The 26,505-nt window shown below is 41.6% G+C and overlaps 1 protein-coding gene across 1 annotated transcript in view; it reads right to left on the reverse strand.

Moving 5' to 3' along the window:
* Nucleotides 1-25,988, reverse strand: part of DPT (dermatopontin) — a 40,286-nt gene extending 14,298 nt beyond the window's left edge. The window contains exons 1-2 of the mRNA XM_032602336.1: nt 24,989-25,988; nt 2,665-2,790 (exon numbers count right to left, since the gene is read on the reverse strand). Of these exons, the coding sequence (XP_032458227.1) occupies nt 2,665-2,790; nt 24,989-25,293 (431 nt within the window). The 5' untranslated portion in view covers nt 25,294-25,988. The remainder of the gene's footprint in view (nt 1-2,664; nt 2,791-24,988) is intronic.
* Between the last annotated feature and the right edge of the window lie 517 nt (nt 25,989-26,505).

Raw genomic sequence — 26,505 nt, forward strand, 5'->3', positions numbered from 1 at the left:
AGAACCATTTAGGAAAGGAAACACATGCTCAATTCAAAACTGTCGGTTCGTGGGACATATTCTCCACATGGACAGCCTTAGCATGCTGATGGGGGACAGCCTGGTGCATGGCATGCAGCCGCTGGAGCTGTTTGGAGACTGAGGAATTATTTCAAACAGTCTGTGAAAGGTTGTGGCTTCCTCAGTGACGTGTTTGTGGTTTGCAGATGAATGGACTAAGAATTAATTCTCACATATAAATAAATATGTGTAACGTTTACATATGTATCCAATCCCAGTGGGGACCGGTGAGTGACGCCATGTCTGCATCTGTCAGGAATTCGCTTTCTTGCCAGAGTTCAGTGATGCTGTATTATCTCATGAGAAACTGCAGAGGCTGAAATGGGAGCAGCACCTTGGTTCCCACCAAACAAATAAATCGCGCACTTATGTGGGAGTTGGTTGGATGATTTTTTTTTTCCTGTGCAGAGTGGTGCTATTCCTGAATCCCTAAAAGCTTGCAAGCACAGAGAGGATAGATGCTCACTTCTCAGTGTCAGGCTCAATGCTGCAGAATGGACTTCAAAGTGGGAAGAGAAAAATGTCCCCACCTACACATGTCCAGTTCCCTGGGAGGTGATTCAAGCTAGTTAAAGTGATGTAAGGGAAGGTTTCAAATAAGAGAGTTATCAGGAGTTTTCACTGTGGGAAGGTGTGGGAAAACAGTTCTCACTCCAAAGAGCTGTTAAAAGGATCACATAAAATGATGCTCGTGAATGAAGTCTTTTTCCACTATAAAACATCATCCTATCAATGTCAGGTTTCACCACTGTTACAGTTCCTATGCACCTGTGGTGTTTTGTTATTCATCCGAGAAATTTATTAAGGGCCCACTTTGTGCCAGGCAATATGCTTAGATCCTGAAGAACTATGACCTAATTCGTGCCCTAGAGGTTTCATTCAATTTAGAAAAACATATACCGTCATGACTCCGGAAATTTAAAGATGCCACTAAAATGTCTAGACACACCAGTGGGATAGTGAGTCATGAACTGCTTACCATGGTGATATGGCAGTCTCATTCTGCTGCTGCTCCAAGGGTCCCTTTGAAAAAGTGCCATTTCCTTGACAACTGTGGTAGCTCTCAGCTCTAACACCATGCAACCAGAAAGAGGTGCAGCCAAGTGAAGCCTTCCTTAGAGGGACCGCTTCTAAGTTGACTTGCTGTGTCTGAGTAATTCTCTCCTCTCTCCCCCCACCCTTTGGTTCTACCAACCATCAGTGACATGTCTGGGTGATGTAGTGGGATGAGGAAGGGGCAGGGTAGGGTGGTGAAGGAAGATGGGCAGACCGTTGTAAACCAAAGCCAAGGATAAATGCTGCTACCAGAGATTTGAATGTCTTGGGCAACTTAAGAAAAGTTGCACATCTCTATTTGTCAGTCTTTGATATCAAGACTTTGTGCCTACCTACATAGTTCCATGTTCATTAATTTCCTAGCATCTTAATGATTGGTGGGCTCCTTCTTCTCTACCCCAGAATGTGAAGCCCCTTTGGCCTTGGATTCAGGACCTTTCACAGTTATATTCTACACCCTAGCCATGCCTGTTTGCCTGCTGTGGTGGAGTCAGAACAGCTTTATGGAGGCATTTTGGAAAGCTGGACGAGGTCCCTGCCCCATCAGCTAGCTACTGATATCAGCTGACCTTGATCTCTGAAGTTACCATTTATCATTTCTTCAAACAGAAAAATGTTAAGAGTTTTGAGATGCATATCCCTAGAGACATTGTGCCCCACGTGGGCATCTGTGGAATAATGCTCTCTGGTTGCAGAGAATAAGCATAACCCACAAGGCTGTTCTTCCAAGCCTCACACAGTGGAGAGATACATCATTTGAGTCAGCCAACCTTCAAATGTTGACTTTTGGATTCCTTTGTCCAAAGCAGAAATGTCTGACTTGTTTGCAGACTGAAGAACTTGGGACAAGTTACGTTGTCAACATCCAGTGTAAGTTATCAGGATAAATAAATATACACACATTCTCCTAGTCAACCCAAAGTCTAGGTCAGGGGATATTTGGCATCAGCCCAGGGAGCCGGAAAGGAACAAAATTTCACAGACTGGAATTACATAGTTATCTAGAAAGCACTAGCCTCCTTTTTCAGTCTGTAATTATATACTATGTTTGCCACTCTGACCTGGAACAGGGTTGGCTTCTTCCAAAGAAGTCCCGTGGGAAAACATAAGTTCCCAGATGGGTTCAGCAGCCTTGGATGTGATGAGTAGTTATTGTGATAGAGGGAAAAGAGCACTAAAACAGGAGTCAGTACGCTTCAGCTTAGAAGTGAACCCCCATGAAATAGCTGGGTGGCTTCTGGCAAGTCACATCCTTGCTCTATTCTGTTTGTTTCCTTTTCTGCCAAAAGAGGGATATAGGAGCAGTGGGTTGATGACCTGTAAGTTCTCTCCCAGTGTGAGTATTATTCTGACATTTTCTTCCACTCATCTATCCATCCATCCATCCATCCCCTTCTATAGGCTAGATGCTATAATTAAAACTTGTTTGTGACAGCCCAGGCTTATTTGAAGCCAGAAGCCTGGACCAGAGCACCGCCCCCCACCACCCCGCAAGCTCCCCTCCAGCCCCAGAAGCAGTGAGGAGTTGCGTTTGGCTGCTAAACTCACCAGCAGGAATATGGGCATCTCTTGCTGTAGCGACAACAGTAAAATTGCCACTCCCGATCCAGCACTGACTCGAAGTAGCGGCTCTGGAACCCTGCCACCAGTCCATTGTTGGAGCACGTCTGGTACCTGAAGAGAAGAGAACAAGTCCAAGTAAACCAACCACAATGATGCACAAGTAGAGCCCCCCTTTCCAAGATCCCAGCTCCCTCAGTTATTGAGTCATGACACTCTTTCAATGACCTAGATTCCTTACAATTTATTCTACTTTTATGCAAATCATAAAAAACCTTTGTTTTACTGGTAGGAATGATGTATACTCGCCATTAAAATTCAAATGATTCACAGTCTTTCAACCGAAGGAAAATTGGGAAACTCTGCTCTTGTTAGACCTCTATGAATATATTGTTAGATGGAAGAATGCATAAATGAATGGATATAGAGGCATCTAGAATTTTTACAAATGCAATATTATATTGTTCATGCCATTTAAAATAAAAGATAATATAATTCACATTACTTGAATTAAAATAAAAAGAATACAAAGAGAAGCTTTCACAAGACCTTCTTAGAAGCATAAGCCTGGAGACTGAGCACAAGGATACTCTGCAGGCAAAGCCCAGATGGGCACAGCGATTTGTACAGGGTGACCCAGTACAAGCTGTGGGGAGCTGGGACCACAACCCCAAGTTTTCACAACTTATCCAGGAATCTTTCTATTGCCCACTAGACAGCAAGCTCTACGTGGTCAGGGAGTGTTTGGTCAAAATTCTATCCCCAGTGCCCACTGTGGGTCCTGGCATATGGAGGCAGTCCTTACAGAGTGGTGACGGGCCACCTGAACTCCTCAAACATCCTCTAAGGGTCCCTTTCCTGTCTAAGCTGCTCAGTTCTAATTCTTCTAGTCTACAGACCCTCCCTGCAGTCACATGAATTTTCACTGTTTCATTCTATCTGGGCTGCTGTTGGTCTAGGAATCAGCCTGTTTCATCTTCACAGCACCTTGCTAGCTAAGCGTTGGCTTAGAACAGTGTAATCATTTCTCCCTTTGTTCCATCTCCTGTCCCACTTTCTCCCACTCCTTCCCCATATCCCACCGGTGCCTTAAGGCTTGCTCCTTTTGCTGTGTTGATGAGGTTGCTGTTCTCCACCTGGCCACAGTGGGCTCCCACCTTGCGCAGAGTGAGAGCTTTCATAAAACCTTCCAAAGGAGGTCTTTAGCTACCTCTGCTTCTTTGTATTTTTACCCACCTGGCCATTGATCATGTTCCCTCTATGAGTAAGCAGAGAAGGCAGTTGTCTCTGTGTCACAACCTGACAGCTGCTGGAATACAACCCTGCTTTTCAAGGAAAGGTAAGTTTCCAGAAAATATAATAGATAAGGTAAGAATAAGTACCTGATGCTGATAGGTGAGAGGGACCTTGCTGACACACAAACTATAAAACCATCAGTGACTGGATTTCATTTCATTCTTTTTAATTATTGGAAATGATCTTCTGGGTCTGACAAAAGTAGATATTAAATATATTTCGTGTCTGGTCAGAAAGCATCTGTACTTTTCATCATTTATTATTCATTTATTCATTTATGCTTATATATATTCAAACATGTGTTTATTTATCCATTCATTCATTCATTCATTCATTCAACAAACTTGTACTCCCTCACTATTCTGTTTCAATCACAGTGCTTCTGTGTGGAAAGAAGAATTGAGAGATGGGCTTGGTACTCGGTCACCATACAAACTGGCTTGAATTCCCTGTTCCCAGGACCTGTAAGAAGTTCTGGGAGACCTTAGAAAGCTCAACTGTAGGAGATCAATAGTGCAATTTATGACGTAAATTGAGACCTGTGCTCTTTGATGATCTAGTCTTCTTTGCTCTCCCAGTACTCGCATCTCATCAGGAGTATTACCGCCTTGGAAAACACCTGGTATGTATCAGGAAGCCACACACTTGGAATGGACAACCAAGGTCTGAAGGGTAGCCTTGGGGGCTGATCTTCCAGCATGGTCTTATTCTATCCTAATCCTAGCAATGCGAGTGAAAGCCAACTTCAACAGAAAGCTCTAAGAGTTGTAAACAAAGCTCATATGTGTCCAAAGAGAGACGGTGCAGCAAACTGGTGCTCTCTGTGAGCTTCCTCCTTACCATCACTAAAATTCTGCCTTCCTCTAAAACAGCCCTTTCAGAACTGAGCCAGGCTGTGGTTTCCCTGGGGCTGTTGTTCCATTGTCTTGGTTTGTCCTGTGCACTCAGACTATCACGGGGATAGCATTCCCAGGGTGGTGAGTTCCCATAAGCAAAAATAAATGTAGCAAGATAAGCTGAATGGTTTCACAGGGTACCAGTTCTGAAGGCTATCCAAGTTCCATGAATTCTCTGCCGGCTGCCAGCCAGGCAGCTGACCCCATAGTCCTGTATGGGAAGTGTGTGTGTGTCACTCTTTCACACACCACCTCAGATAACACTGCCCTGTGAAGATTATTTGGACATTACAGGCCCAGGGCCTAAGAACATATGATGAAAGTTAGACAACCAAAGAGAGCTCACCTCCCCCAGCTTCTGTCCCATTGCACTCACATTTTAGTAGAGTGAGCCTGCACTGGAGTTTGGCAGTACATGAGGCCAACACAATGAAATTATTCCTTCTAGAATTGGAGTTTTGTAAGGGTACATTTTCACACTCATGTGGGAGCAGTATAGCAAGGTGGTTAAGAGCATAGGCTATGTTGCTGGACTGGTGCTCCAACCACTTCTGACTGTGTCACCTTTGACAGGCTTCAGACCCTCTAATGGTCTCAGTTTCCTCATCTGTAAAATGGGCATAATAACAGTATGTACTTATTAAAATTATTGTGAAGACCAAATAAGGCGATGTATATACAACTCTGGGGATAGTGTCTATTAATGATTAATAAATTACTTACTATTGTCATCATACTTTCATTTAGTCCACACGGCACTTGTGAGTATACTCTGTGAAATCTGCCCTTGGCTTCCCAGTCTCCATCAGTGGAAAGCTGGTGGACTCATATGTGTTCCTTGAGCTGCTGTTTCCCTAAAACAAAGCTCACAGCAGTTGACTGTCTTAGTCACTGACACACCCACTTTGCAGCATAGATAATTGAGTATGACTTATTGCCCCCAATAGATGGTAAAGTCCTTGAAGGAGAAAGATCACTTAATCTTCAATTTGAATTCCCCACAGTGCCTGACAATGGGGTCTAACAAATGTTTGATGGAAGAATGATGAACAAATGAATGATCAGGGCATCTTCCATTATCAGAGGCAGAATGGACTTTAAAAAGCCTGTCATTCAAATCCAGGAAGGGCCCTGAAACTCCCTCCAAGTAGTTCTCAGGAACTCACATTGAGCAATCCATCTTCCCACTTCCACCTTCTCTTTCAGGAACAAAGCCTACTCCAGGATGAGGGTGAAAAATGAATATAGCTTTAGGCGTTTCTCTCCCTTTCAATCACCTTTTTAAAAAGTACCTTATTTAATAAGACTCAGTTATACATTTGGCCACAAACTGCAGGATTGCAAACACAGGAACCAGGCAGGTGAGAAAGGGAGTGAGGGCAGCCTGTCAATGGGAGTGGCGGGGGAAGTTGGAGAAAACTTGAATCATTAAAGTGATTCAGATTCAATTTTTTTTTAAAGAGTTTTATTAGCAACTAATCAAGATGCTTTTTTTTTTTTTTTTTTTTTTTTTTTTTTTGGGGGTTGGGGGCCTTTCACTGTTGTGGCCTCTCCCGTTGCGGAGCACAGGCTCCGGACGCGCAGGCTCAGCGGCCATGGCTGACAGGCCCAGCCGCTCTGCGGCATGTGGGATCCTCCCGGACCGGGGCACGAACCCATGTCCCCTGCATCGGCAGGCGGACTTTCAACCACTGCGCCACCAGGGAAGCCCCAGATTCAATTTTTTAAAAAGGTTGATGGTGAAAAGACATTCTTGAGGATCTGCTTTACTTCCCAGAACTTGGTTGTTGCTCCTGAATGGTCCACAGAAAAGAGTTTGAGCCCAAGACTGTAGTTTTCCTGGTGTACAGTGATAGGACCCCAGCTGAGCCCTAGGCACAGACTCCCTGAGAACATTCCCTCAGAGTCTCAGGACCCTGGGGTGCCCTCATTCAGGACTCTCTCCTCTCCATTTGAAAAGCCATATTTTCTTTCTTATCATCTCTTTGATGCCTGGAGGCTCAGTTTCACAAACTGGAGCACTGTTAGCTGTGCTCCATCTGACACTAGAAACTTTCTAGAAGGAAAATCAGCAGGCAGTTACTCCTCCTCTGACAATAGTCATGGACCTTTTCTGAGAAAGTGGTCTTTCTGAAAGTGGTTTCTCTCAGGGCCTTCACCCTAAAAGCAAAGACAAAACCTTCTCCTGTGTCCACAATAACACAACATGGAAGTGATAGGATGCAGGGGAAAGAGCCCTTGTTGAGGAATCAGCAGCATGAGTTCTGGTCCTAGCCCTGACCTTCACATGCTGTGTGGAGCCTCATCTAAGTCACTGTGAGGATGAAATAAAATGATGCCTGCAAAAATCTTGGCGAAGATAGAAACAGGAAGATCCAGGATCCAAACTCAGATTTTTCTGAGGCCAAAGCTCCTGGTCATGAACTTTCAGGGAGCACAAACTGCTGCTCCGGGATTGTCATTCTGCTTCTGGTCCAATCTCCGGCCAGGCTTTCTCACTGTTTTTTTGTGTTCTTCATTGGATCCAGGGCTGTTGGTCAGGCCCAATGATGGAGGCCAGGACTGGAAGGTGTGCACATATCTGGTTTTGCTGGTGAACTCCTCTGTGAAGTTTTAGTCTCTCCTTCCAGTCTCTGCTGGTCTCAGTCCCAACTCAAAGAAAGTCCAAACTCTTAGCAACTTGGGGGTGGCATTGGGTTGAGTGGAGAACAGGGTAAAGGAAAACAGCACTATCTTGGTTAAGAGCTTTTACAGTCCCATCGAATGGGTGGGCTGGTTGTGCTGGTAGCTTTTTTCCAGCTCTATAAACATACAGACGTGTTTCCAGGACTGCTATCCAGTCTACAGCTCCACGGCAAATATGAAATAAGAGCAGCTTTGATCATCATCCAGGCTGGTGGCCACTCCATGTGACCGGGAGACCATGTGGCAAAGCTCTTACTCCCCAGTGTTTCTCTCCCAACCCAGCTTGATGAGGGTTTAAATTCCACCAAGGGGGACTCATTCTTTTAGAGTAAAGTTTGACTCCTGTAAGTTCTATTTTCCCCAGAATAATCCTTTGAGTTGCTATCAGACATTTATAACATGGGTCACAGAGTTTCAGAATGTTTGTTAAGTTTTTCAACAAATAGTCATTAGAACCTACTCTATGTCAGGTGCTGTACTTGGTCTGCAATCCTTTCCAGACAACTGTGCTAATAAGAGATACCACAACAATACAGATATTGGAGAGAAGAAGTAGATTTGTACTAAAGACAGAAAAGAGAAACAAGAGACTGGCTTGGGATGGTGGGGCAGTGAAATGGCAAGGGGCAGAGGCAAACCAATTTGGGAGCACGTTTACCTACTTAAAGGAGCTTTAAAAGTTCTGGATTTCTCTCTTAAACCCCAACAGAATGACTCTATTCCCCATCTTGTCCTTTCTGCTGACATTTATACCTACTTCCACAAAATGGGTATGACAATTTCTACCCTGATAGTATTACATGAAGATTAAAAAGAAGCTATATGGGGCTTCCCTGGTGGCGCGGTGGTTGAGAGTCCGCCTGCTGATGCAGGGGATGAGGGTTCGCGCCCCGGTGTGGGAGGATCCCACATGCCGTGGAGCGGCTGGGCCCGTGAGCCATGGCTGCTGAGCCTGCGCATCCGGAGCCTGTGCTCCGCAACGGGAGAGGCCACAGCGGTGAGAGGCCCGCGTACCGCAAAAAAAAAAAAAAAAAAAAAAAAAAAAAAAAGAAGCTATATTTCAAGTGTCTACCCCAGAGCATAGCACAAAGTTTATTATGAAAGGGCAGGAAAGGAGCTCTCCCAGAGATCTCCATCTGAACGTTAAGACTGAGCTCCACCCAACAGCAAGCAAACTCCAGTGCTGGAAGCCCAATGCCGAACAATTAGCAAGACGGAAGCACAACCCCACCCATTAGCAGAGAGGCTGCCTAAAATCACAATAAGGTCACAGACTCCCCAAAACACACCACAAGACACAGTCTTGCCCACCAGAAAGACAAGATCCAGCCTCATCCACAAGAACACAGGCACCAGTCCCCTCCACCAGCAAGCCTACACAACCTACTGAACCAACCTTGCCCACTAGGGGCAGACACCAAAAACAACAGGAACTATGAACCTACAGCCTGTGAAAAGGAGACCCCAAATACATTAGGTTAAACAAAATGAGAAGAAAGAGAAATATGCAGCAGATGAAGGAGCAAGATAAAAATCCACCAGACCAAATAAACGAAGAGGAAATAGGCAGTCTACCTGAAAAAGATTTCAGAGTAATGATAGTAGACATGCTCCAAAATCTTGGAAATAGAATGGAGAAAATACAAGACATGTTGAACAAGGACCTAGAAGAACTAAAGAGCAAACAAACAATGATGAACAACACAACAAATGAAATTTAAAAATCTCTAGAAGGAATCAATAGCAGAATAACTGAGGCAGATCAATGGATAAGGGACCTGGAAGATAAAATAGTGGAAATAACTACTGCAGAGCAGAATAAAGAAAAAAGAATGAAAAGAATTAAGGACAGTCTCAGAGACCTTGGGGACAATATTAAACACACCAACATTCAAATTATAGGGGTCCCAGAAGAAGAAGAGAAAAAGAGGGTGTCTGAGAAAATATTTGAAGAGATCATAGTTGAAAACTTCCCTAACATAGGAAAGGAAATAGTCACCCAAGTCCAGGAAGCACAGAGAGTTCCCATACAGGATAAATCCAAGGAGAAACATGCCAAGACACATAAAATCAAACTATCAAAAATTAAATACAAAGAAAAAATAGTAAAGGCACCAAGGGAAAAGAAACAAATAACATACAGGGGAATCCCCATAAGGTTAACAGCTGACCTTTCAGCAGAAACTCTGCAAGCCAGAAGGGAATGGCAGGACATATTTAAAGTGATGAAAGGGAAATACCTACAACCAAGATTACTCTACCCAGCAAGGATCTCATTCAGATTCAACAGAGAAAATAAAACGTTTAGAGACAAGCAAAAGCTAAGAGAATTCAGCACCATCAAACCAGCTTTACAACAAATGCTAAAGGAACTTCTCTAGACAGGAAACACAAGAGAAGGAACAGACCTACAAAAACAAACCTAAAACAATTAAGAAAATGGTAATAGGAACATACATATTGATAATTACCTTAAATGTAAATGGATTAAATGCTCCAACAAAAAGACATAGACTGGCTGAATGGATACAAAAATAAGACCTGTATATATGCTGTTTACAAGAGACCCACTTCAGACCTAGGGACACATACAGACTGAAAGTGATGGGATGGAAAAAGATATTCCATGCAAATGGAAATCTAAAGTAAGCTGGCATAGCAATTCTCATATCAGACAAAATAGACTTAAAAAAAAAGACTATTACAAGAGACAAAGAAGGACTCTACATAATGATCAAGGGGTCAATCCAAGAAGAAGATATAAAATTGTAAATATTTATGCACCCAATATAGGAGCATCTCAATGCATAAGGCAAATGCTAACAGCCATAAAAGGGAAAATCAACAGTAACACAATAATAGTAGGGGACTTTAACACCCCACTTTCACAAATGGACAGATCATCCAAAATGAAAATAAATATGGAAACACACGCTTTAAATCATACATTAAACAAGATGGACTTAATTAATATTTATAGGGTATTCCATCCAGAAACAACAGAATACACTTTCTTCTCAAGTGCTCATGGAACATTCTCCAGGATAGATCATATATTGGATCACAAATCAAGCCTCAGTAAATGTAAGAAAACTGAAATTGTATCAAGCATTTTTTCTGACCACAATGCTATGAGACTAGATATCAATTACAGGGAAAAAAAATGTAAAAAAATACAAACAGATATAAGCTAAAAAATACAATACTAAATAACCAAGAAATCACTGAAGAAAGGAAAGAGGAAATAAAAAAATACTTAGAAACAAATGACAATGAAAACACGGCAACCCAAAACCTATGGGATGCAGCAAAAGCAGTTCTAAGAGGGAAGTTTTTAGCAATACAATCCTACCTCAAGAAACAATAAAAATCTCAAATAAACAATGTAACCTTTCACCTAAAGCAATTAGAGAAAGAAGAGCAAAGAACTCCCCAAAGTTAGCAGAAGTAAAGAAATCATAAAGACCAGATAAGAAATAAATGAAAACTAAATGAAGGAAGCAATAGCAAAGATCAATAAAACTGAAAGCTGGTTCTTTGAGAAGATAAACAAAATTGATAAACCATTAGCCAGACTCATCATGAAAAAGAGGGAGAAGGCTCAAATCAACAGATTTAGAAATGAAAAAGAAGTAACAACTGACACTGCAGAAATAGAAAGGATCATGAGAGATTAGTAAATGCAACTATATGCTAATAAAATGGACAACCTGGAAGAAATGGACAAATTCTTAGAAAAGCACAACCTTCTGAGACTGAACCAGGAAGAGCTAGAAAATATAAACAGACCAGTCACAAGCACTGAAATTGAAACTGTGATTAAAAATCTTCCAACAAACAAAAGCCCGGGACCAGCTGGCTTCACAGGCGATTCTATCAGACATTTAGAGAAAAGCTAACACCTATCCTTCTCAAACTCTTCCAAAATATAGAGGAGGGAGGAAGACTCCCAAACTCATTCTATGAGGCCACCATCACCCTGATACCAAAACCAGACAAAGTTGTCACAATAAAAGAAAACTACAGGCCAATATCACTGATGAACATAGATGCAATAATCCTCAACAAAATACTAGCAAACAGAATCCAATAGTACATTAACAGGATCATACTCCATTGTCAAGTGAGGTTTATCCCAGGAATGCAAGGATTCTTCAATATATGCAAATCAACAATGTAATAAACCATATTAACAAACTGAAAGGTAAAAACCATATGATAATCTCAATAGATGCAGAAAAAGCTTTCAACAAAATTCAACACCCATTTATGATAAAAACTCTCTAGATAGGAGGCAGAGAGGGAACCTACCTCAACATAATAAAGGCCATATATGACAAACCCACAGCCAACATCATTCTCAATGGTGAAAAACTGAAACCATTTTCTCTAAGATCAGGAACAAGACATAGTTGCCCACTCTCCCCACTATTATTCCACATGTTTTGGAAGTTTTAGCCACAGCAATCAGGGAAGAAAAAGAAATAAAAGGAATCAAAATCAGAAAAGATGAAGTAAAGCTGTCACTGTTTGCAGATGACATGACACTATACGTAGATAATCCTAAAGATGCTACCAGAAAACTACTAGAGCTAAGCAATGAATTTGGTAAAGTAGCATGATACAAAATTAATGCACAGAAATCTCTTATATTCCTATACACTAATGTTGAAAAATGTGAAAGAGAAATTAAGGAAACACTCCCATTTACTATTGCAACAAAAAGAATAAAATACCTAGGAATAAACCTACGTAAGGAGACAAAAGACTTGTATGCAGAAAACTATAAGACACTGATGAAAGAAATTAAAGATGATACAAACAGATGGAGTGATATACCATGTTCTTGGATTGGAAGAATCAACATTGTGAAAATGACTATACTACCCAAAGCAATCTACAGATTCAATGCAATCCCTACCAAACAACCACTGGCATTTTTTACAGAACTAGAACCAAAAATGTTAAAATTTGTATGGAGATACAAAAGACCCTGGATAGCCAAAGCAATCTTGAGAAAGAAAAATGCAGCTGGAAGAGTCAGGTTCCCTGACTTCAGACTATACTACAAAGCTACAGTAATCAAGACAGTATGGTACTGGCATAAAAACAGAAATATAGATCAATGGAACAGGATAGAAAGCCCAGAGATAAACCCACGCACATATGGTCACCTTATCTTTGATAAAGGAGGCAAGTATATACAATGGAGAAATGACAGCCTCTTCAATAAGTGGTGCTGGGAAAACTGGACAGCTACATGTAAAAGAATGAAATTAGAACACTTCCTAACACCATACACAAAAATAAACTCAAAATGGGTTAAAGTCCAAAATATAAAGCCAGACACTATAAAACTCTTAGAGGAAAACATAGGCAGAACACTCTGTGACATACATCACAGCAAGATCCTTTTTGACCCACCTCCTAGAGTAATGGAAATAAAAACAAAAATAAACAAATGGGACCTAATGAAAGTCAAAAGCTTTTGCACAGCAAAGGAAACCATAAACAAGACAAAAAGACAACCCTCAGAATGGGAGAAAATATTTGCAAATGAAGCAACTGACAGAGGATTAATCTTCAAAATTTACAAGCAGCTCGTGCAGTTCAATATCAAAAAAACAAACAACCCAATCCAAAAATGGGCATAATACCTAAATAGACATTTCTCCAAAGATGATATACAGATTGCCAACAAACACATGAAAGTATGTTCAACATCACTAATCATTAGAGAAATGCAAATCAAAACTACAATGAGGTATCACCTCACAGTGGTCAGAATGGCCATGATCAAAAAACCTACAAACAATAAATGCTGGAGAGGGTGTGGAGAAAAGGCAACCCTGTTGCATTGTTGGTGGGAATGTAAATTGGTACAGCCACTATGGAGAACAGTATGGAGTTTCCTTAAAAAACTAAAAATAGAACTACTCTTTGGTCCAGAAATTCCACTAGTGGGCATATACCCTGAGAAAACCATAATTCAAAAAGAGTCATGTACCACAATGTTCATTTTAGCACTATTTACAATAGCCAGGACATGGACCCAACCTTAGTGTCCATCGACAGATGAATGGATAAATATGACGTGACACATATATACAAAGAAATATTACTCAGCCATAAAAAGAACCGAAATTGAGTTATTTGTAGTGAGGTGGATGGAGCCTGTCATACAGAGTGAAGTAAGTCAGAAAGAGAAAAGAAATACTGTATGCTAACACATATATATGGAATCTTTAAAAAATTGGTTCTGATGAACCTAGGGGCAGGACAGGAATAAAGATTCGATGTAGAAAATGGACTTGAGGACACGGAGAGGGGGATGGTAAGCTGGGACAAAGTGAGAGAGTGGCATGGACGTATATACACTACCAAATGTAAAATAGATAGCCAGTGGGAAGCTATCATAGCACAGGGAGATCAGCTCGGTGCTTTGTGACTACCTAGAGGGGTGGGATAGGAATGGTGGGAGGGAGATACAAGAGGGAGGGGATATTGGGTATACATATACATATAGCTGGTTCACTTTGTTATACAGCAGAAACTAACACAACAGTGTAAAGCAATTATACTCTAATAAAGATGTTTGAAAAAAAATGCAGGAAGGCAGGAAAGGTAGTAGTTGTTATTATCACTATTATCATAAATATTTGCAATTAAATGGAAAGAAGCTACATTTTAGTCTCCACAAAACACTTTCTGTTGGAGCCTACATTAGGAATTATCAAGGTTGAACCCTTCCAGTGGGGCAGTAAGATTAGCCTCAGAAAGTAGATGATAAAACATAATTTGAAGCTCACCTGCTCCAAGAAATCTTCCTTTCTTGACAATTGTAACTCTTGCTGATTTTTCTTCCTCATGATACATTGATGTCACCATCACACATTTCACCTAACATGTACTATCTCTGAACCATCTCATCGTGGGATAGTGCACGGGTTTTGAAGGTAAACACTGTACCACTGATTACTGGTCCCCCTGCCACAATGATGGGGATATGAACAGTCTCTTTAAATAATGCTGAGTTATATGCTGTCTGCTCTCTTCCTGCCCACATCTGGGTAAGAGTTCTGCTATCTTCTCCATGTCGGGTTTTAATTCTGCTAGTATATAGCAGGTTTCAAGATGGTGAATCAGAAATGAACTGCTGAACAGCTTCTCTGGATAGAAAGCCATAGGACAGGACAAGGGAGAAATAGAAATTCTTCCCAAAACACAAACTCCTGCCCTGTTTTAGAAAAATACAAGCAGTAGAGGCTAACCCAAAGGCCTCTGAGAAGATCCAGGTTATATTATGAGATGCATTTGTGTCCTGAGATCACTTTTGGCCTGAGAACAGTTCCAGGTCACGCAGGGATTTCAGGCTTAATTAACCACAGGAGCTCCTGAAGTCAATTATTTACAATATTTGTTAACCAAGAGATCTAATACTACCACTGTGTTATCTGAAATGTGAAAAATATTTGACACTCATATTGTACACTTAATATGTATACTGAATTATATGTTCCCAAAACGAAATGTTACCTATCAGTGGTCTTTGTAATCTAGCAATTTGTATATTTCAACTCCAGCTTTATAATTTACCAACTGTGTGACGTTTATCTCTTTGAGTTTCAGTTTCCAGGGAGTAGTCATTATAGTAAGGATAAATAACTCTTATATAGGACTTACCATGTGCCAGCCATTGTGTTAAGCACTATACCTGCATTATTTATTTTAATCATGAAAACAATCCCGTGAAATGGGCTTGGATAATCAGTTCCCCACCACCACCGCCATTTGATGGATAAGGAAACTCAGGTTTAGAGAGGTTAAGTAATTCCCCAAAGGACACACAGCCAATAATACATATATATTATCTCATTTAATTCTCACAACAATTCTGGGGCATTGTCTTTGTAGAAGTAGAAGCTGAGGCTTAGAAAGTTGACATGACTTGCCTAAAGTTAGTAGTGGGGCTGCATTTTGAGAACTGTTCTGTTTGTCTCCAAAGTCCATATTCTTTCAATTACTTCAAGATACCTTGAAGAAACACACACATACACAGAGAGAGAGAGGAGAGAGAAAGGTATCCTAATTCTGTGGAAACCTCTTATTCATTAGGAATATTATGTCTGACAGGTATGCAGACAGAAGCAAATCTGGGAGGAGTGAACGTTTACCATCCTATGAGCACAGCCAAGAGCCATTTTGCAAAGCCCAAGTTCCCTCAGACAACTGATTCCTAGATCTCAGGACAATGACCAAGATGGAAAGTTGGCAAGAATCCTAGATCTGCTATAACTCTATTCTCCCACACTCAACCTTGTTTCCCTCAGAGGTCAATCTTACATAGGTGTGATATCTTCTTTAGCCCAGAACTGACTACAACTTTATTCAAGACCAAAAATACCACCAACATTTAATATTCACCAGCAGCACTGTGGCATCAGCACTGTGGCTTGGGTTCCACCTCTGCACTAGCTATGAACAGGCAAGTCTCCTAATGCTTCTGAACCACGTTCCTTCATGTATAAAATGGGGGAAATAGTAATGCTGCCTTGCAGTATTATTGTGAAGATCAAATAAGATTAGACCATGAGTAGCACAAGGGCATAGACTGTATGTTATTTATCTTCATAATCTTGGAGTCTGGCAAAGTTTGTGATAATAAACATTGGTAGTGAATGAATAAGCAAATGAATGTATGACTGAGGAATACTTTATAAACTATAAAGCACCATATCAATTAGGATTAAGATAATAGCACTTATACTTAATGTACTTGTTTCACTGCTTTTTCAATTGCTTCACTCTTGGCTTTAATTCCTAATCTATGATGTAGGGAGGTTGTTCTGGATTTTACATGAGATCCCTCCCAGTGCTGAGATTTTGTGATTCGGTTACACTCTGCCTTTTAAACTCCCAATATGTACTCTACCAGCCTGCACCCTTATTTTTTAATCTTTTAATTCTGAAATAATTTTTGAGATACAGAAGATTTGTAAAGATAATACATAGGATTCATGTATGCCCTTCACCTAGATTACCCTAAAGTTACCTTTCATCACTCTGGTGCCTTTATGAACACTAAGAAATTAACATTGTACATCACTAAACTCCAGACTTCATTTAGGTTTTACCAGGTTTTCCATTAATGTACTTTTTCTGTTACAGGATCCAAACCAGGATACCATGTAGCATTTAGCCTGTGTGGCTTTTGCAATAAAAAGTTTTGCTATTGTATTTTTAAAAGCATATTGGGACATTAAGATTTGTGGGATAATGGAAACCTAATAAAGAATTTATCCTGAGCTAACAAGTGTGTCAGCCATCCTCTGCACATGGTTTAGAGAACTTCAGGAAGTCAAAAAAGACCATCCTGCATGGTGGTGAATGCAAGAAGCCAAAATGAGATGTGTACAATAAAATTGAGCCCCATATTATAGACACTGGAATATTGAGAATCAAAAATGTAAGCATAAGTTTGTTTTTGAAGTCTGTGAGTCTGTTTGTAAATAAATTCATTTGTATCAATAGATTCCACATATCAGTGATATCATATGGTATTTGTCTTTCTCTGTCTTATTTCACTTAGTATGATAATCTCTAGGTCCATCCATGTTGCTGCCAATGGCATTATTTCATTCATTTTTATGACTCAGTAGTATTCCCCTGTATATATGTACTGGGGGAGAGGGATAAATTAGGAGTTTGGGATTAACATATACACACTACTATATGGAAAATAATCAACAAGGACTTACTATACAGCACAAGGAACTCTACTCAACATTCTGTAATAACCTATATAGGAAAAGAATTTGAAAAAGAATGGATATATGTATATGTATATGTATAATTGAATCACTTTGCTGTACACCTGAGACTAACACAATATTGTAAATCAACTGTACTCCAATATAAAATAAAAAAATTAAATTAAAAAATGTAAGCAAAATGGTTTCCCTTGCAGGAAGATCTCAGGCTTCTTTGTTGAGGGCACCGTGAGCTGCTCGATGCACTAACTAGTCTTACTTGGTCTTTTGCTACATATTTAGTGGGGCCCACTATGTGCCAGCATTATTCTAGTGCTGGGCAATATTCTATACAGTGGTGAATGAGACAAAGTCCCTACATTCATGAAGCTTATAATCTGAAGGGGACAAACTATAAATACAAATCATGTAATGAGAAGAGCACTGCGGGAAACGTAACGCAGTTTGGGGAGTAGAGTGTGAGAGACGTTGGTTTAGAGGAGGTGGTCTGGGAAAACTTCTCTGAAGAGGTGAGCACTGTGTTTACTGAATGATCAGAATAATGAATCAGGACGGATTGCTCTAGACAGAACCTTGGTCTCAGTTAGAATCAGATTATGGAAAACTGAGTTCCTACTGTAAAAAATTAATAAGCAGAAACCTCAATTAGAGTCAGGAGACCAGAAAGGGGTGCTCTCATACCCTTCAAACATAGCAGAGCCCAATAGAAGAGAAAGATTTCCTCTTCTTGCCTGGCAAGCGCTCAGCCCATGAGAGATCGTCATAACGCAACCAATGAAAAGCCATGAACTTTGTTTAATATAGGCCCCCCAACTTCCTTTTCCCCTCTATAAAAGAGTTTTCTCCTCTCCATTTTGTGGGGGATTTGTGCATGCCTCACTATAGTTGTAGAACCTAAATTGCAATTCTTTGCTCCTCCAAATAAACCCATTTTTTTCTGGAGTTATAACTGGCTGTCTATTTGTTTTAGGTCAACATTTTGTTGTTCCATATGTGGGTCCAGTGAAGACCCCTGATTACTCTGAGGCTTGTAAGCAAACAGGTGTGGTACTACATTGAGCTCATTGTTGCTCACTGCTTTTCTAACTTACCCTGGGGTTTGAGGGCAAGTCTTTCTCCTGGATCTGAGCTTCATCCTCTTTGCATTTTGAAGCTCTCCAGGTTTTATTTGGGATCTGTTTTAAGGTTTCATCTTTTTTGGTTAAGACCTTGTTCTGTATGCGTCTACTCATTTGGCACTTTGGCCTGATTTTTGAAATCAGACTTATCCAGCTTGAACTGGCTAGCCACCAGCCCATTCCTTCAGGAATAGGGGCTGTTCTATTGGAACTGTGCTGAGCAGCTTCCTGCCTGGCTCTTCCAGGACTAGACTGTTCCCTTAGAACTGGCTGCTATTAGGCCTGCAGGCTGTTTGAGCTATTTGAGCTGCTTAAGTTGTTTGAAAAGAATTATTTTACTCTACAGAAAAAGCTCTGAGAAATAGGATCCCAGTTATCTAAATATTTTGAGGGTACCCCTTTCCTACAGGGATCCTGGCCCATTTTATGTTTGAAAACCAAGGTCCTTCTTCATGTGCATGTCTAACCAAACTGGACTGACCTAACTGACAGCAATTTAGAATATCAATGACCATTATGAGGAATTTTGAAATCCCTAAACGTTCTTTTCTTAAAACCAAATTGGACAACCATAGCTCTAAAATTTCCAAAACTAAATGGAATGCCTATTTCGATTGGTATTTTTAGGCTTCCAAACATTATCAGCAGCCTAAAATTGGATCTTTGCAAAATAAGATTTTAAGATGAACTAAGGTAAACAATTAAAGAAAGGTAACATGGCTCCCAAAGTCTCAGGCTCTTCTTCCTTGGCTTCTCTGTCTCAGGCTCCATCTCCAGCACCATCTTGTCTCACTCCTCCTCCTGCTCAAGTCCCACCTCCAGTGCCAGCTTCCCCCTTCCCTTCTTTTTGCCTGCCTACAGCTCCCTTACATCCCCAGTTCCCCAATACTAATTCTCTTGCCAGACTTCCCCTTTTCTCTGAAACTCTCCCCACTCCCTTTTCCTCTGAACTTATCAGAACCTATCCCTTTAAAATTAAGCCTTTGGGGGATCCAGAGGACAAACCCTTAACTTCTTATATTTCCTGGACGAGTGCTGAACTGCGAGTCAAGGTCAGAGATTCTCCCAAAGTAACTGGAGATCCTCACAGATTTGCTGAATTAATATAGTCATTCAGATTTATCAACCTGGTTTCTAAGACTTAACATCAGCTTGTTCATATGCTTGTAGATGAAGGCCAGGCCCAGCATTGAATGAAAACTGTTAGTAGAGGAAAGCCCGACAGTTCTCTAGAATTACAATCATGAGACCAGCCCACTAACTTATTATATGATCAGACTCAGGCAATCAATAAGTGACTTCGTTGAGGAATTCCTAGGGCTTTTCCAAAGACTGTTGCGTTGAATGGAACAAAATTCAGGCTTGCACACAAAAATCTGATGAACCTGTTTATGACTATTACAATAGATTTCATATTATTTTTAAAGCAAATTCTGGTCTTTCTTCAGATGTTGATTCCACCCATATAGCTTGTAACTATATGTTTAGTCATAGGCTGACCCAGAACATCTCCCTTCTGGTAAAAAGGACCAGGACAGAACAGGAAAATTTGTCCACTCCAGGTTTAGTTAATCTGATAAACCAGGTCTCTCATACTTTAAATGAGTCACCTAAAAGGAAGACTGACAAAATTCTTAACCTTCAACTCCAGCAAGTGAAGGCCCCTAAATGATCCTCCACCCGCCCCGAGTTTCTGCTATTATTGCAAAAAGCCAGGACATTGGAAAAGAATTTGCTACAAATTTAAGTGCTTTAGGTGCCTTCAGCCCTCTAATCAGCCTTTTCCAACATCCGCCCGGTTCTCAGTGACTAAGCTCCTGGGAACTATAGGAGCTCTTCCCAATCCTCCCTCTTAACCGACTTGAAGAACGTTTCTCCAGATCGGGGATAAATCTCTTCCAGACCTCACTGACACTGGAGCCACACTCCTGCTACTCAACCCCTCTACTGTCAATCACCCCTTGCCTTGTAGCGCTAAAACAATTCAAATAGTAGGGATCTCTAATAAACCTCAAGAGGTTTCTGTCCTTGGACGTATTCCCTTTTGTTTAGGCCCTTTGAAAGACACATACCCCTTTCTCCTTAGTTTCTCTGCCCATCCATTTATTAGGTCAAGACTTCTTAGAGAAGTATATAGAACTTTCTTTCTCCCAAAAGGAGAAAGCAATTCTAGAATTGACAGTAGTTATCCAAGCAGCCAACCAGGTGAGTTAAATGACTCTTTGACATCTTTTATTTGCTTTGTTTTTGATGGTACTAGAGTTTATTCTGGAAACACTGATCATCTACCCCTATTGAATCAACTACCACCCTCCTCATGGGCAAAATCTACAGCTGATATTGGCAAAATTCACAGGCCACCTCCCATCAAGACTCAGATAGATCTCTTAAAACCTTTTCCCAGAATTAATCAACATCCTGTAAGTAAAGAAGCCCTTCAAGGCATAAAAACCATCTTAGAAGATTACAAGGCTCAAGGCCTCACTGTCCCTTAACTAGTCCCTGTAATGCTCTTATTTTACTGGTGAGAAAACCTAAGGACTTAGAGTTGAGGTTTGTCCAGGACCATTTCACCATTTCAGTAGAAGCTCTCCTGAAAATTCTCATCACACTCAACATTTCTCAGCTGCCTCACTTCATAAGAAGTCCTCTTGTTAGCTGTTCCTCACATCACTCTTTTATGCTGTAATAATCTTAATTCTGCTACTCTTCTCCCCTCTGTCACTGATGAAGTTCCTCTTGACTGCTTAACACTGATGGATCACCTACTGACTCCTTGTAAATGATCTGTAGGAAATTCTTTGGGGCATGTTGACTATTCATGGTTCACTAGTAGTTCTTATTTAAAAGGTGACAATGGCAAATGTTGTGCCGAGTATGCTATTGCAACTTCTTTTGATATTGTTGAGGCAGTACCTTCATCTATGGCTACTTCAGCCTAACAGGCTGAATTATATGCTCTTATGTGGGCTTGCACCTTAGCCAAGGATAAAACTGCCAAAATTTGGAGTAGCTCATGATTTTGGAATGTTGTGGAAGTAACATGGCTTCCTCTTCTCTATCATGTGACTTATCTTTGGTAAATTCATAAATTCAAATAATTAGCTCTAAAACAAGCTACCATTTTGAAATATCTTCTTGGGAATTCTTTGAAGCCCTGGGGAAAAAGCAGATGCCAATATACTGAATGCTCTTCTTCTGAATTCAGACTCCATGTAAAGCTGGTTTGCCTCAAATTAGCCTCGTCAAATTTCAGATTCACAAAATCTTTATTGACTGTCCATGATGTGCCAAGAATTTGTTTTAGATTTAGATTTGTTTTAGAGTTCTCCTACACTTTCTCCTGTAAGCATCACGGTAACACCCTCTAACAGCTTGTGAGGTGGGTGTCACACTCTTTTCTTTTTTTCCAGAATGAGAAACTGAATGCCCAAGACCACAGAGCTCAGATATGATAGAAACAGGAGCTGCAAGTCAAAGTTTCCTGATTCTAAGACCAGAGCCCCTTCCACCACACTCCAGCTCAGCCTCACTACAAAATTCCAGTTTCATCCTATTCCACACAGGACCCACATGTCCTGCAGCCTGGGCCAACCCAGGTTTGAGAAGACTCCCCAAGAAAAACTGAGGCATGCTCTGAGATGGCAAAATGCCACTCATGGAACCCAGGTAAAGCCTCCAAGCAGTTGTTAGTGAGGGACAAGCATGCACACTTCAGAATCTGCCAACTGAAGAAGTGATTTTCAACAGAGAAACCCTAGCCAAACAGCAGTGTTACAAGTCACTCAGCCACGGCGGAAGCACTTTTTAAAGACTGTGCTCCAATTAGCAAGTGTCTTTAGCAGACCCTATGTACTGTTGTCACATCAGTGTTCAAGATTCCTCGTCCCCTTTTAAAATAAGCCTGCAACTAATGTAGTTATACAAGGCAGCCAAATTGCACAAAACTGTCAACTCTTCCTCCGGAACAGATTAAGACCCTGCAGCCAACGGGAAGATATAACTGTTCCCCAGTTTATGAGCCATTTCTTTCCTTCCAGATTTTTCACTGAGACTGGAGTCTAAACTCAAAGCAATAATCATCCAACAAAAATGCCTCTGGAATAATTGAGATCAGTCCTGGGACAGCTGAGTCCTACTGTTTTTCATGTTTGTACATTTTTTACTCTGTGATTAATGGAGGAGGAGATGAGAAAACAGAGGGTGGAAAGGGAGAAAGAAAAAAATATTACTTGACTCTGCATACTCAAAAATGTGGAAGAAGAGAAGGTGGAAGAGAGATCGTGCCTGTCAGTTTCTCATTTGACTTGCATTGGTCAAACAAAATCATATACTTTCTACTCCCTCTCATACTTTTCTTCAAACAGTTTGGGAGTTAATGACAAACCAGTCACACTCTGGCAAGTTTGAAACTAAACATAATTTGCCTTCTCTCCCTAGCAGGGGTAAACACAAGAATCAACAGAATGAAAGAAAAATCCAACTGTCTTTTCAGAGCCAAGCAGAGGAAAGAGAACTGGAGCCATGGAACCTTGTGAGATCATGCAGTCTGACTGCTCGCTTTCCAAATGTGGTGGGAGCCTAGAGAGCTGAACCCGTGGTTCAAGGTCACCCAGCAAGTTGTCTTTAGAACCAGGATCTAAATCCAGGCCTCCTGATTCAGAGCCCAGGGCTCTTCCTTTGGGGCTTAAGAAATCATCTGAGTGTGTTTTGCTGTGGCTCTACAAGGGGAACATTAGAAAGGGGCCCCACCCATATAATAGCCCCCTGAGTTGGAGGACTAGACAGACAGTTGTAATTTGGGCATCCCCATGCTCTGTGCCAGGCAACTGGCCTGGCTACAGAGAACCACTGGAGACTGTCAGTCATTGAGGTGAGGCTGGATTCGGAGTCAGCCATCTGTCAGAAGGGGGTTTGGATAATTAAATCTGCTCACTAGAGGCAGTGAGGGGGATGAGAAAGGTCCAATAATGGGACCCCTGACCTGAAGCTGCCTGTGTGACCCTATCCCCATCCCTTCCACAGGCTGGCTGAGCCCCTCCTCAGTCATGGTAGTAAACAAGTTCGTCCAATCCCTCCAGGGCTGGCTTCTGCTGTGATTTGCAGAGCCCTCCATCCTCAGGATGAAGAACTGCCCTGAGTCCAGTCCTGTGGCCCTGGCTGTGCTGACTGAGCCCACAATGGGCAGAGGGAGCAGACTCTCAAGTCTGTCTCACCCATCACCAGGGCTAAGCACATACACTTTGGAGCTGAGACTCACTGAATCCAAATCCTTGCTCTACCACTTCCCAGCTGAGGAAACCCCTGATCTCTAGACTGCATTCTATCTACCTATAAAATGACTTAGAGATTTGTTTTGAGCATTAAATGAGATAGTCCATAGAAATCACCCAGCATGGTGCTTGCTCAGGGTAAGCACTCAATCAATGGCCGCTGTTTTTATTACTGAGAGGTCCCCTCCACCCATCAGTCTTTTCCTCTTGATCTCCCATCATTGTTCTGTGTGCTGCTGGAGTGATCCTCAGAGTTTTGTGCTTGACCATCCCTAACCCCCATTACACCACATGCATGCTGGGAGTCCTCAAAGAATCTTCTCTCTACAGTTACCATAACAGCAGCCTGCCAGTTGGGCTTCCTCTTCCCCAGGCCAGCCTTCCACAGGGTCTGCTTCCACCCATTCCCCCGACCCACCCAGTGGTGCTGCTTTCATCCTGGCTGCTGTGATTAACTGGCCTCACAGACCATAGCTCCTAGGATGGGTTCTGACCAAGTACTAGGGTGAGACAGTCACACCCCACAGTGAAGACACAGGCTCAGACCATTTCCATGTCATTAACCATGGCAGAGTCCAGTCAGAAGAGAACAGTGCTTCTCCCCAAAAGACTTTAGTAAACTATTTCCCAGCAGTGAAACCCATTTTAAATTCAGACAGAGAGAAGGACCTTGGTACTCAAAACTGAGAGAGCACATTTAATCGGGGCAGGAGAGAGCTATTTAATTTCACTTCTCTTTGCCTAAGCTTCTTTGACCCCTCTCCCCATTCGTTTGCTCTATATCAATATTTCTCAAACTGTCTGTGGTGAACGTCCCATTGTTTATTTTCCCCAAACTATTGGGTACCAATACTTTTGTAAAACAGTCAAAATAAATTATTACCAAACTAAAATGTCACTTGGATGTCACAATAATGTTAAATTGCTATAAAGTTCCATAAATACTTTGAATTTCTGTACTTAACTTTTGGCGAACTGGTAAACGTTTCGCAGACCCCTACTAGTCCTGGACCAAACTGAGAGTAGGGCTGCTTCTGGAAGGAACAGAACCACAGAAGAGTCCATCTGCCATGGACACCCTCCCATTCTGGGTTTTTGTCCTGTAATGCGGTCTGCTCAGCAGTGACCCTGCCCCACCCGGAGCATGCAATGGAAAGGTTCCTGGTAGAACTTGCCCAGACTCTAGTAAGTGCTATTCCCTGAGCATCAAGCATCCCCCAGTGAGAGGGATATGCTGCAATAATACCGGCCATGTGCTGCCCGCTGGCTCTTACCATTCCATTCCAGCCCTGTTGATCTCCTCCCACCAGCATTCTGTAGGCTCCCCCAGGCTCTGAGGCGTGGGCATGCAGGCGTAGTTCCACTGTCTGTCAGAACCTTCCTTCTTGTTGAAGATGCTCCTCACGGCCACCACCACCTGCCCATGGGGACACTGGTAGCTGAAGCCCTGCCGGTTCAAATTCACCCACCCATCATCACTATAATCTTGGTACTGCTGATATGGGTACCCGTAGTCTCCATACTGTCCCCAGGTCACAGTGACCAGTGGCAGAAGCACCCACAGAAGAGTGAGGTCCATGCTGTCTGGGTTTCTGGCAAAAAATGTCACCCTATGTCTGCTGGGCTGCTGGTTTTATACAGCTGCTGCTGACATGTGGCTTCCAGATGTGGGCGAGCAAGCAGGCTCCAACTGCAGTGTGTCATCGTTTAAGCAAAACTTTTCAGCGCCGAGATATTGGCCATAAGTACATTCAGTTTGTTTTAAGGTGGAATTCTAAGAAAACGTAAGGAACATGCAAATGGAAGAAACTCCCTAGAGGAGGAACAACTTAGCAGATAGATTATAAAAGCAAATGGCTTCACACACCTCAGAAACATTCACTTGAAAAAAGGAGCAAATTTGTCCCTCATCTCTTGGCACTTCACTTCTCTCTTCCCTACCCCCCCCCAACCCCACCACTAGCAAACCCCTGTATTTGTTCTCCAAACCAGCCTTCCAGGACCACACAAATACGCAGAAAGTGATTTCAAAACACCAAAATAATAGGTTGAAGGGTCAGAGTTATTCACATTTCTGCAAGGCTAGATACCTACTTTAAGTTCTCAGCCCAACATCTTTTAACCCTGAGTTATGAGCATGGAACGCCAGTTTGCAGGCTACTCTGAGAATTTTTAAGTCACATAGGGAAGTACTATGGGCCCCTGGAGAGAAAAGTTGGGCATTATCGCTACATTTAAACATCCTTCTGAGCTGCTGAAATTGGACCCATCTACACCTAGAAACCGTGCTGGGCTGACAAATACGTCATGAGTTTAATTTGAATAAAGCCACTTTTTATCCTTTGGTGGTTTTCCCCTCTGTGTTGAGTTTTCTTTTTAATGAGGTATAACTTACATATAATAAAATTCATCTCTTCTAATGTTCAGCATACAGTCGTTCAACCAGTACCATAATCAAGACACAGAACAGTTCCCTCAACCCTCTAGTCCCCTTATGCCCTTTGGTAGTCAAATCCTTCCCAATACCCAGCCCCTGGTAACCACTGATCTACTTTCCGTCACTGTAGTTTTGCCTTTTCCAGGATGTCAAATGGATGGAATCATACAATATGTTGCCTTTTGTCTGACTCCTTTCACTAGGAAAAATGCTTTCTGGATCCATCCATATTGTTGTGTGTTAGTGTCAATAGTTCATTCCTTTACACTGTTGAGTGGTATTCTATGGTATGACTCTACTACAGACTGCTTATACATTTACCAGTTGAAAGACATTTGTTTTTTTTTCCCAGTG

This window comes from Phocoena sinus, chromosome 1 (genome assembly GCF_008692025.1).
Source record: "Phocoena sinus isolate mPhoSin1 chromosome 1, mPhoSin1.pri, whole genome shotgun sequence".
NCBI classification, from domain to species: Eukaryota; Metazoa; Chordata; class Mammalia; order Artiodactyla; family Phocoenidae; genus Phocoena; species Phocoena sinus.